The sequence below is a fragment of the Puntigrus tetrazona genome, chromosome 20 (assembly GCF_018831695.1).
Source record: "Puntigrus tetrazona isolate hp1 chromosome 20, ASM1883169v1, whole genome shotgun sequence".
NCBI classification, from domain to species: Eukaryota; Metazoa; Chordata; class Actinopteri; order Cypriniformes; family Cyprinidae; genus Puntigrus; species Puntigrus tetrazona.
In genome coordinates, this window is record NC_056718.1 from 21,002,039 (window position 1) to 21,015,743 (window position 13,705).

Sequence of the window (13,705 nt, forward strand, 5' to 3'; positions counted from 1 at the left end):
CTCCCATCTCCAAATCCATAGGGATTCCAGCTCCATCTGATTGGACGAGGCGGCGAGGGGCGAGAACAATGTCATCATTCCTGCTTAAAAAGACTGCTGCTATGCCTCCGTGATGGAAAGATCGCCGCACGCGTCCAAATATAGTACCAGGTGTGCCTCTGAATCCAACCCGTCTGAAGTGCCTTTCAGCTGGCGAAGATGCCGAGGGGATTTTTAGTCAAGAGAAACAAGAAAGCGACACCTGTTTCGTACCGCGTCCGCTCGGAGGAGGATGAGCAGGGCGCGTTTCCAGGCGCGCAGCAGGACGCGGCGAGCGCGCACCGCCCGGCGTCACCGCGCACGGACTCGGCGCAGCCAGTGCAGTTCGGGAACCCAGAGATCGTCTACCGATCCATGTACAGCCCGACCCGACCGGTGAGCAGGGAGCACGAAAGGGCGTGTTTGGAAAGGCGCTTCAATCTCGGCTCGCCCATTTCGGCGGAGTCCTTCCCAGCGGCGCCCAGTGGCTCCGACCATGCACCGTTCGCGCCCGTGGATCTAAAAATCGGCACCAGCAACAGCACGCGAACCGGCACCACATTAACCGCCAAACGGCCCGCGCCAGACGCGGAGCGCAAAGGCAAACCAGCATCCAAGAAAGCGAAAGCCATGCGGAAGTTGCAGTTCGAGGACGAAGTCACCACTTCACCAGTGCTGGGACTGAAGATCAAAGAAGGTCCAGTGGAGCAAAAGCCCAGATCCCAGTGCGCAGGCGGCGACAAGCCGCTAGGCGAGTTCGTGTGTCAGCTGTGCAGAGAAGCCTACGCCGACCCCTTCTCTCTAGCCCAACACAAATGCTCCAGGATCGTCCGGATCGAGTACAGATGCCCAGAGTGCGACAAGCTCTTCAGCTGCCCGGCGAACCTGGCCTCGCACCGGCGTTGGCACAAACCCAAGACGGCACCGCAGAACCCGGAGAGCACCAAAACCCCCGCGCCCGAGAAAGAGGAGACCTCCAGCGACAGAGACACTCCGAGTCCTGGGCTCTCCGAATCCGGCTCCGAAGACGGCCTTTACGACTGCCAGCATTGCGGGAAGAGGTTCAAGCGTCAGGCGTACCTGAAGAAGCACGTAACGGCACACCACGACGCGTGCGACAAATCCCAAAGCCAGGCGCCGCTGAACCTGAGCGCGTCCGAGTGCCACCTGTGCCCGGTGTGCGGAGAAAACTTCCCCAGCAGAGTGAGCCAGGAGCGGCACATCCGTCTGCAGCACTCGGCGCAGATCTACCCCTGCAAATACTGCCCCGCCATGTTCTACAGCTCGCCGGGACTCACGAGACACATCAACAAATGCCACCCGTCGGAGAACAGGCAGGTGATCCTGCTCCAGATGCCGGTGCGTCCAGCCTGCTGAGGCAAAGCTGTGCCTTAAACCAGCGCTTCTCGACCCAGCTCTCGGAAATCCGGTCGGGAAGCGCTGCGTTAACCCACAGACGCGACCCGGATGAGCACCAGATGAGACTCTTTTCAAATCTAAGGTAGTTGATCTACAACAGGTTAGACTGTTCGCTTATTTTTCTAGGATCTCCGCACAAGTGCTTTTAGCTTTTAGACCTAAGAAATCCTAGAACATGCCTTGAATTCACAGGCTGAGGCTGTACATACGTTTCCATCGTCTCTAGCTTTAATAGAGCTTGTGAATCTGTGGACTTTTGACTGTAGCTTTCCAAACAACCTACTGACAAGGGTTTCTCCCTTTAGTGTAGCCAGAAATGCCTTGAATTAGATCTTGACATGCTGTAAAACTGCCTTAATCATGTAAATGTCGGAGCGATTGCTGATAATATTTTTTATATCGCTGTTGTTGTTATTATTATTCCTGTGTGTGTGTGTGTATATGTTTGTGATTATTTATCTTATTATTTATTTATTTCAAATGTTTTATTTAAATTATTCGTTTGCCTAATTCATTTAAGATTGATTTGAATTTTGTCTCGACAGCCAAATGTTTCATTTATCGATCTAAAGATCGATCTTTGTCAGTGCTGAAAGTCTGAAATTCACTTTGCATTAGATACAATCGTTTAATTAATTTATTTTGATTTTTCTACATGTTCAGCGCTTGTGTGTTTCTGCAGTCCTGCTATTTGTCCAAAAATGCTTATAATGATAACAATAATAAACAGTCCAAAAAGTCAAAGTGGGATCCACCCGTGATGTGACATTCCAGCAATCTGTTGTCATGTGGAAACCCGGACACTGTGAAACGGAGAAATTCATCGTCATCTTCAACGACATCTGTCCCACCGGATTCTGTACCAAGATACGTCTGCACTTAATAAAACACATCAACCTAAAACAATCTGTTTGTCTGTGACTAATTACATCTGAGACTTCCTCCAGATCAACAGCAAGCTCAAACTCATTATGAAAGGTACAGTTGTTTCACAAGCTCAGCGATAACTCAAATAATAGGATGCTATTCTCAAACATTCTTTAAACTCTTTTCAACTATTTTAAATATCTTCATTTTTTTTGTATAACTAATGACAAAGTGTAACGTTAAACAAGCTAAAAAAAACTCAGTACAGCAATACTAAACTAAAATGTAGTATTTAGTACTAAATTTGGTCCTAAATACTACAAAGTATAATGTATGTAAAAATGCACAAAAAAATCAGCATTTATTTTAATTATTCAATTAATCATTTAATGATTAACATAAAGTAGTATTTTTTAATTGCCATTTTTCTTGACATTTCTAACAATTTGAATGAATGAAGTTAATATAAATGTAATTTATACTGAGAGTGAATTTTTGATCGTGTTTTTTTAAATAACAAAAAATGGTCTTGCTTGGTGTTGGTATGCAGGGGACTTTCTCCTGAAGAGAGAATTCACCAAAGACACCAAATCCCACAATGCAGCACCTCAGACACACTGCTGCTATGCAGACTGCCTCCCAAAGGCCATCAGTGCTTCACACAAACACACACACACACACACACACACAAGTACATGTCCACAAACAGCCTCACCTAATGGCTGAGAAAGAAAGTTTTACAGATCGAAAATAAATTTAGACGAAAATAATACTGTAATGGAGTCTGGCGCTAGTTGTCACAAACAGATACCCTTAATGACTACTATTATTACCCAGGGAAACACACTGACCCTGGGGCAAGTTGTCACAATAGGGCCTTGCTGTCTGCTAACATTGATTGGAGAAAAGATGTTTGTTTAAAATATGAAATACTATCTATAGGAGGGAATTGTATTTTAAACGTCACTTTAGTGGCATTTGAACTAACAATAAAACATCTAAGCACAAAACACAATTCATAAAGCTGAAAAGAAACAAATCACTGTTTTGGAACAAATAAATTGTAATTAATAAACTGTACACAATTTATACATTTAACACATGTGACAACCTGCTCCAGTCTGAACCCAGATAGATAGATCTTGCATGTTATATATTTCCATTCAATCCTATAATGAAAGAAAAACCTATTCAAATACGTTTAATGGAGTACAACTGATCTCTCTAGTAGCATGGACTCAAAAACTGCATGTATTATGCAAACATGAGAAAATGCTGTGAAAACAGCTTTAGATGAACTATATAACATAATTACTTGAAATGTCGTATGCAATACTTGACTTGAGTTTTAATTATTATTTGCACACATTCCATCAGTGTATTGTATTATAGAACGCAACCCTCTGCTACCTCGTAATCACTAACACACACACACACACACACACACACACACACACACACACCCGCGCAGCCCCAGACTATGTGCACCACTCCCTGTGTGAGTGACAGGTGGAGAGCAGCTGCAAAGCGGGCCGGCGAAGATAACAGCAGATAAAGCCTTTTCACACACACACACACACACACACACACACTGAGGCCAACATTTACAACCAGAACAAAACAAGGTAATGGCATCTGAAGGTACACCAAAAAACAAGCCGATATGATTTACAGCTGAAACCGATCACGCACACACACACACACAAACACACAGGCATCAGCGGTGTGATCAATCAGCATTAGTTCAGCATCATTGAGAGGCTGGATGTTGACTTAGCTTGCCTCTCTGAATGACTGGCCTGTAGCGTGTGTCCTAATGATTTAACTGGACACATTTCAGCTGGTATTCATCATCTGAGGTCTGATCCATGGAGCTGGTGCATGCTGGGAGAAAGAATGAAACTGATTAATAGCACTTCCTTCACTGAGAATAAAGTACCAGCAATCACCCGGCTAACAGAGAACGGTCTCAAAACATTCTAAGTTATGAACAAATGTTCATACAGTAGCATTAATAGAGCGTTGGATCAAAGCTGTCTCAAAAGTTTAACACAAAAACATTGCATTACATTACATTTTTTCCTGAAATGCCGTAGTTTAACACTTTTTAAATCTCAGAATGTATAGAGAACATTCAAAAGAACATTCCTTTGAATGCTTTCGAAATGCAGCGCTCTCTTAACATTCGCGTAACCAAGAAACAAATGTATTTATCTCATGACACGAAATATGTACCAATCAGTACATATCACTGCAGTTTCTAACAGAAATGAACACTGGAGGCGGTAAAACGTTTTCATACGCAGTTACAAGTACAGCTCCATATTTTTCGCTTTTCAACATATGTTTATCTGTTCTGGGCGAAAAAAATATTAATATAAATAAATAATAGCACTCTAGTAACTACTACTTACTAACAAGAAACTCTGATTAATGAATTAGTACATAGTAGTACTTGTAGAAAGTGGTAGCTCACTGTAGTACTTCCCCAAGAACTACTAAGAATTACTGTATACAGGTTCATAATTAATATAAAAAATAAATAATCTGTAATTAATTCTAAAGTGAAGGTCACAGTAACCCACTAGTATGATTCAAATATTACCAAATCCGTCAGAGGGAGTTACAAATTATTTGGATCAGTATTCTAAAGTGAAGATTACGATAACTAACTAGTAATGACTAAAATCATTGTAAGCTATTGCAGGTTTTGTAAAGTATTGAATAGTACTTTTTAAGGCATTACTAGTCCTTCTAAAGGAATTACTATTTTGGGATCAGTATTCTAAAGCAAAGATCATGATAACTCTCTGGTAATTACTGAAGTTGTTTTTGTAAGGATCTGGTTAGTAATTCACTTTGCTAGATTTAAATCATTACTAGTGGGATACTATGATCTTCACTTTAGAACACGGATCCAAATAACTAGTAGTTTCTTCAGAAGGATGTAGTAACATACAGTGAGATCAGCTGTTATCGAGGTACATACTTGAGTCATTACTAGTGGGTTACCTTAATTTTGGAATTAATAATTTATTATGCATAATTCACATAAATTATGAACCTGTATACACTAGATATATGAAAAAATAGTAGTTTTGATTAGCTAGTGCTATTACTTAATTGCTTCTTGTTAGGTAATATTAGTTACTACAATGTTAATAGTAGTCATTTCCAAAATTAGTCATTTGCACCTGTGTAGTTATTCATTAATGACAGAACAGTATTTTAAAGTGTTACTACATATCATTTATACATGAAGCATGGAATGTTTGAAATGTTCAGAGAACACATAAAAGTAACATTCCTGTAATGTTTTCAAAATTATCAAAATGCAATGTTTCGGCAACATTTAGTGGACCAAGAAAAAAAGTTCTAAAATTTTCATATGAACAGATGTTTTGAACAGTCAGAGAACATTTAGAATCAACATTTCACAATTAAATGGCAACGTCAGCAAAACCTACTTAGAAGATTTAAAAAAAGAAAACAAAACATACATAAATATGCATTCCCAATCAATATCCTAGCTAACAACTTTCTCGCTAAATCCTATCAAAGTTCTTCCAGTAACGCTCTTTGTGTGTGATATTCGTGGTACTAACCAAATCCCTTTCTAGAACTAATACTAAACCTAACGTAAAACCTAGCGTGAGCCGCCTTCAACCTTCATTTTCTAGCCCTCTTACTGTACGCTCCTAAAGAGAAGAACCTTTTTGTCTAAATGGTTAAATAAAGAACCTTGAACATCTGAAGAACCTCTTATGTTACGTGTCAGAAAATTAAAAAAATAAGAAACAGATGGTTCTTTAAAGAACCTTTTAAGAACCTCTATTTTTAAGGCGTGTACTCATTTGTGTCTATTTTTATTCTCCTGAGAATTTTTTTCTGAAACAACGTAATACGTGAATTAACCTGAGGGTCCTCAGCTATGAAAGAGCATTAAAATGCACGTGTTTGTGCTTGGTGTGGTATTATGAAAACAAATCTCTCTCTTCATACGAGCGTGTAAAGAGAGGTCACACCTGCCTGCTGCAGGTCGCACTCGTCTGTTTGTCGTCCCTCTCTCCGCCTGCTGTCTTTCCTCAGAAGTAAACAGTGTTTGACGGAGGCGTGCGGTCTGGTGCGTGGCGGCTCTTATCTGGCCTGCGCTCAGACAAAGAGACGGAGAGGAAAGTAAACACTTGCACTTTCAGGCTCACAGCAAAGCACACAAACCTCTAGGCATTTTCCAGTATGGCAGGTGTTGCTGTCGTGGACTCACACACACACACACACACAAAGGAAATTACAGTAGGATGAAAACACACAGCCTGATGGGGCTGTGAAAGAGAATTAAGGCTTGTTCAGGTATGGCACACGTTTTATAAAAAAACGTTCTTAAAGATTCTTAAAATTATGAAAATGAAAGACAAAAGTCTACATGTAGACACATGCTACCAATCAAAAGTTTGGGGCCAGTCTCTGCTAAAAAGTAAAAAAAGTACTTTCTATATGAATTTGTTGTAAAATGTCAAATTTAGATTTTATCAGTGTTGTAAACAGTTGTGGTGCTTCATATTTTTGCGAAAACCAAAATACATTTGTCAGGATTCTTTCACACAAGAACATTCAAAATTTCAAAAAGATTATTTGTAGCATTATAAATGTCCTAACTGTCACTTTTGATCTGTTTAATGCAATGATGCTCGTTCACAGTTCAAGAGATTTAAAGGAGATCCCACTTCACAGAAATTTACTTATTACTTAATTACTTAATATTAAAATAAAATTAAACAGTAAGAGATCTCAATTGTAGATCAACTGAGAAATCGCTTTATCAGTCTGATTATTTCAGATTTATTGGAAAATCTTTGTACATATACCTACTTTTAATCTTTCTTTTTTCAGAAAACCAGAAGATTTCATAAGTCAATGTGTGTCTCAAGTAAACTTCTGTTGATTTAAGAATGTTTAGATTTTTGTACTAAAATAAAATAAAAATACTGAGTAATGAAAGACATTTCTGCAGTAGAAACAAGAAATAAAGGTAGCTACTGAACATGCATATCAGTAAATTCTTGAACATGCATATCAGTAAAAACCATGGTCTCTCTGAGTGTGTGTGTGTGTGTGTGTGTGTTTGTTAAGTGTTGGCCGGTTTTGGAGTGTCAGTTAAACGTGGCACATGTCTATTGTGTTTTGGGACCCCGGACCCTCTGCACAATTCAGCAGGAGGTTTGCAGACGGCTTTCTGGGGTGGGGGGAACACAGCTGATCCACACAAAAGACTCGGACCTCCTGTTCACAAGCAGCACACAATACCCCAACCCTAATGCTTGTAAATCTATTCACTGATCAGAGCGCATGGCAGCACGCCGGTCCCAGCGCATCTACTAAACCAAAAAACTCTGACAAAGATGCTGAAACATCTGAGAACGGAAAACAGAAAACTGCCATCAAACGAATTGATTTTCCTTTTTTTAAAATACTAAGTTATTTTCACTGCTAGTATGTTTCACTAATGATAAAAAAATATACAAGTTACATTGATTTAAATATGAATTTCATAAGCAGAAAGACTGAAATAGCATTACAGGTATCAAATAATTATTTTATATATATATATATATTTTTACACTCATTTTTCCATAGTTTATATTTTTATGTGCACTTTGTTGGGATACTATAGTTAACTAAAACCATAAAATATTTCTAGTATTTGAAATAAACATTAACATAAAATGTAAAAAGTGTACAAAATTTCCAAAGAAACATTTATCATTGTCATTTAATGATATAGTAAAATAACTAAAAGCAAACAAATAAGTATAAGTAAAAGTTTAAGTAAAATATGAATTCAATTATAAATGTTTCGGTGCCGAAATAAGTTTAAGTTGCTAAAGTAACTTTAAATTGCTTAAATCGAAATAAAAATAAATAAAAGCAAAACAGACGTGAAAAAACAAACCCGTAAAAATATCAATAAAAAACTAAAAACTAATTAAAAATATCAATCAAAAATACGACTTTCAACACTGGCACTAACAAACACTAGAACTGAGAAAAAAAAAAGTCTACAAAAAAGTCTACAAACATCAAACACACTCCTCTCAGCTGTGTGTCTCTGAGCTCTTCAGTATTTGGGTTGCTGAAAGGTCGTCGGTGGGCGGGGCTGTGTTTCAGGAAGCACAACCATAATTATGCAAATGTAGCTGGCTCCCCCGCCTTCTCTCATCACTGTCAGACTGCTGATCGGGCCAGACCGCTATGGGCACGACCACATGTCTGCACACACACACACAGATGATGTCTCTCCCCAAAGTGCTTGGATAGATTACATCAGACTATGTGATCTATGACATCAACCTGTGTGTGTGTTTCATGTGTTCAGTTTGGAGCAACATGCAACAAATGCATCTTTGAGACGAAACACACAATAGACGCCAACAACGCCAATAAACCTCTACTTATGGGACAAAATACTGATAAATAAAGGTCTTTATTATTCTAAAATTAAGGTATACCATGTTTTTTACTTGCATGCTTCTCAATTTGGAAGGTTTGCTTTTCTTGGTCTTTGGAATCTCCTCATTTACATACCTCTGTCAGTCTGTGTGTGTGTCTGTTTCTTCAATTCAGTTTCACCTGCTGTTTAATGAATGCATGGAAACAAACACTCCCCCTCCTCTTCAAGAGCAACAAAGAATTCATTACTCATTTACTGTACAAGAAAGAAAGAGAGAGAAAGAGATATTTATACAACTTTAAATGATTGTTTATATTGTTTGTGCAGTTTAGCATTTTATAACACTTTAGTATTGTAGTAGTGATATATATATATATATTAATATTTATAATAGCTTTTAATATTATTTATATATTACTAATAATATTTTGAAAAAGGTTTTTCTATTTATTTTTGTTTTATATTTAGTTTTTGTTGTTTCTTTATTCATTTCTTCTATTTCTATTTATTCATAATTTATTTATATTACTTTGTTTTAGTACTATTTATATATTCTAATTGCCTTTATACATATATATTTAAATTAGCTATTGTTTTTATGTTTAAAGATTTTATTTTTAGTGTTAAGTACGATTCTCATCACCATTTTTAGATAAATGCTAAAAATGTATTTGAATATTATTTATTATACAATATTTATTATTACAGTATTTTTTATATTTTGAATAAGCTTTTATTTCATATATTTCACTTGTCATTGTATTTTTAGTTTTTTTCACTTAATGTTTGTTTTATTATTTACATGTAATTTACATTAAAAAATTATTTCAACTTTATTTCCTTAATTTAATTACAGAGATGATTTTTAATAGCTTTTAGACACAACATTTATTATTTACAACATTTATATAACAATTTGTAGGCACAATGCTCTAAGAAAAATGGCAGCAAAAGAAATTAATCAAAGTTACATTTGAAGTTTAAAAAAATAATGACCTGTCCTGACAATAAGTGTAGATTATTTAAAGTTGCCAAGCAGCATGGTGCCTTAAGAGGACACCATAATTAAATTGTGGTTTGTGTATCATTACTTTACAGTGGCTTTAAGAGAGTCTCATCCAGTCAGGATTTAGAGTCAAAATTATTGCATTTAATAATTTAACAAACATTAATTTTACATGTTTTGAAAAACTGAAACCATAAAGTCAGTCTGAATCTGACCTTGTCTCATCCCGCCTGGAGTAAATGAACAGTCTGCAGAGCTGCAGGGTACAGCGTGTGTGTGTGTCCTGTGGGGGTTTCTGTCTGGCCCCTGTGCCTGCATCTATTCTGGGTAGGGGTTGTGTCTGCGCTCGTGTTGCCAGGGCCGGGAGCCGGTGCCCGGGCGCAGGGCGGGTGACAGCAGTGGTGGGCTGTCAGGACGACGAGAGGCCGTCTGGCACACAGGGAGCAGCGCCGCGGCGGTGATCTGGCACGTGCCGTCGCAGCAGGGCCCAACAGAACCGTGACAAATCGCTGAAAGAGCCCGATTCAAGAGCGCAACACCATGCACCTGAGGACGCTGTCAGAGGACACACACAGATGCACACGTCAGAATTCCAGCATGCATCCTGCTCAAAAACACAAATCAACACAGTCTAAAACAAGCAATGCATTTTGCTTTAATTCAAACAAGATCGTCTTTCAACCGCCTTTTATTTTGTTGCTAAAAAGCTGCTGTTTCTTTCTTTTATTAGACCTTTCTCCTAAAATAAATGGGTGCCACTGTTCGTAAATTCTATGGATCTAGCTTCTCGAGTCCAGATATTTTTAACTGTACAAAACAATTAATTTGCTGCTTGACATTAAACATAGCTGTCTTACGTTATTTTAATGTATTATTTTAATAACAAACACACTGGTTTTGGTGCAAACTGTTTAACCATTTACTGTAAGTTGTTATTCTTCTCGTTATGTACCTACAGAACCGGAAGCTTCACTCAGAGGCAGAAAGATTTAGATTTAGATCTTCATATAACTGATTTGATTGTCCAGATCAGTTTAGTTTAAGTAGTATCTGTGCAATAATGAAATGCCTTTAACTTTAACTTTTAACTTAAATATTGCTTTTATATTTTCCAGTTTTGTATGGTTTATAATGAATTACATTTGACATTCTTTTTTATTGTTATGTGTTCGTATTAATATTTTATTATAGTTTTATAAATTTTTAAATACTTTATTAATCATTTTAAAAAAAATATTTAGAATTTTATTAATATTAAACACAAAAAACTTTTTCTGGTCACCAGCCAAATGCATGTTTTCTTCATACAAGTCATACAAGTGATGACTGAGCATTAGTCACCTATAGTTAACAAGCAGAATCACTGAGGATAAGAAGAACAGCAAGAGCAGAAAAAATGAAGAGGTGAGCAGAAACACAACTACAGCTGACTTACAGCCTCAGATTAAATCAATATCTCACCAGAGAATGATTAAACAACTCCCAAAAACAGCATTACCTTGTTCTCTCACTACAAAGCAGTCGGCTCTATTTCTTTCGTATGGCACATGTACAAAGGTTACCATTACGATGATCAGGGTTTCATTGGGCACTTGACTTTGATTCAGTTAACTCTTTCAGTAGTTGTTGAAACTGCACGCTATCACTATTTTCATCAATATTCCATGGTCCTGACTGTACATAGTTATTCGAGATTTAGTTTCCATAAAAGAGGATGATTTTACTATGGCAACGTCTTCAAGATGCTTCAAGAGACCTCCCTGCAAAGCTACAGTACAGTTGAAAGGTTTATGCACTTAAAAATAATGTCATAAATAGATTTTTTTTATCAATTAGCTTCTATTAACTAAATGAAATAAGCATTTGGTGTGCGCATCCCTGCGTTTAAAGCAGCTTTTGCCCTTGATGCACTTGCACATGTTTTTTAGGGAGTTTTGTAGGGAGGTCTCTTGAAGCATCTTGAAGACGTTGCCACAGTTCAATTTAGTTTCTTCATGTCCTTCTAGAAAGACTGGGTGCTGTTGTCAGACTCCTTACAATTAATGACAATAATAATAATAATAATAAATGTTTGGAAATGTAAACTGATACTACTCACACACTACAGAAAAAGATAGAAATAATTGATTTAAAAACGCATTTTAGCTGCTGAAAATATTAGTGGTTTTGGCCACTGCTGTAATTCAATAAATTGGATGTATTAACCTTGTATTGTTTTTCCTTTACATCATTGTGTTAAATAGAGAAATATGCAAGCAAAAACTATGTTTGTCTCCAAAAGCAGCATACACCAGCCTGGTCCGACTTTGAACTTTAACTTAAGATTTCGGCAGTTCAGTTTGAGACATATTGTTAAAATCTGAAACTCTATATAAGAAACACCAGCAGTCTCCAAAGTTTCCATTTGCTCTCCAACTAGGAGAAATAATAGAGATTGTAAAGAGATCACACTTGTGATTTGTCTTTCCTGTGGGCAAGCACAAACAGCCTCAGCTTTGTCCGGAACAGATTTCCACACAAACCTTTCTTCTTTATTAGCTGGAGAACGAAAAATCTGCGATCCATTGAGGACAACAGACCAAAGGTTCATGACGGACCTCCCACCTAAAGCAATTTCATTAAAAATATGTTGCGTTCTGTTGGGACTGGGAAGTGTATCACTATCCACGCTGCCATAGCAACAAGGACTATGTCATAAGGGGTCATTTCCTGAGTACTGTGGTATTCAGCACAGAATACAATGTGAGCACAGCTGAAAGGGCTCTCACACTCACAAAAAAGCAATGCTCATTTGCTGATTGTGTCTTTGTTTTGAGTATTATATATTTATTTATGCATTCAGCCACCGTTTGAGTGACTTGTGGTGCAACAGACTGAAAACAACATCGGAGCTATGCGTGGACAAAGTTTATTGTTGATAAAGTGCTTTGCTTTTAGCGCGTTGTGATTCAATTCTACTGTGGCAAATAAAAAAGAAAAAGAAAAACATTTTCTGTTGCAGGATCATTCAAATGCATTACTTTATGAATATGCTAATACCATGGTATTTATTAAGCATCATATGATATACCACCATTCATAGAGAAACAATAAAGCATGCGTTATGTAATTCTCAGCATGGCTAAAGTCCACCATATTAGTCAGTTTTTTCCTTTTATGTCAGCTATTTCCATGGCAGAGCAACAGTTTGTTTAATTGTTGACCTTTTTAGAAAACAGCAAATCCTGAGTTTAATTTGCCACAGTAATTAATTAAAAGCAATTCTTTGTACAACCAATTTAGTAATTTAAACTAACTTGCTCAGACCAAACGCTTCATTGTTTTTCATTTTTATTTTAGAAAGATTTATTTGCTATTTCAAAAAAAAGCAAAACAAAATGAACTGTTAAAAATTAACTCAGCAATGCATCTGTTAACATAAACAGGCACGAGTACCAAAATCCAAACATCTGTTCATCATTAATTCCTCAAATCAAATTTACTAAGCATGCATGCAACATTTCAAAGTACCATGGACAGCGCAAATCAATGCTTCCATTTAGAGTTACCATTGAACATATTTCAGTGAAGGAAATCCCTTTGAATTCATTGTTCACTTCATATTGTTTGTCCTTTTAGAGATGGATGACACCGTTTGTAAGGGTCATGAGGGGTCAGCAACGGTCTACTCTGACATTCACTGTGGTCTGGAGTGGGTGTGTTGACCAGACGCAAGACACACGCAAAAGACAGGAGACCCTACAAATCTATTATAGACACATGGTAGTTTAAGAATAGGGGCATTCAGAAAAAGATGCAGCTATTCAAAATATAAATAAATAAATGCAATTTCAGCAAGAAGAAGGTCAGGGCTCAGAGAAACCTGAAAAGAACTAAAACATCCATGCAAACTCCCAAATGCAACAGTGTGCTAAGCCCAGCACATGGAAAAGAGGTGGCTACCTTCA

The 13,705-nt window shown here is 37.5% G+C and overlaps 1 protein-coding gene across 1 annotated transcript; it reads left to right on the forward strand.

Annotated features, from left to right (window-relative positions):
* The first annotated feature begins 51 nt into the window (after window positions 1-51).
* insm1a (insulinoma-associated 1a) lies at window positions 52-2,340 on the forward strand. Its single transcript, XM_043219754.1, has one exon. It carries the CDS (start codon window positions 199-201, stop codon window positions 1,393-1,395), a length of 1,197 nt encoding a protein of 398 aa, XP_043075689.1. The 5' UTR covers window positions 52-198; the 3' UTR covers window positions 1,396-2,340.
* The last annotated feature ends 11,365 nt before the right edge of the window (window positions 2,341-13,705 follow it).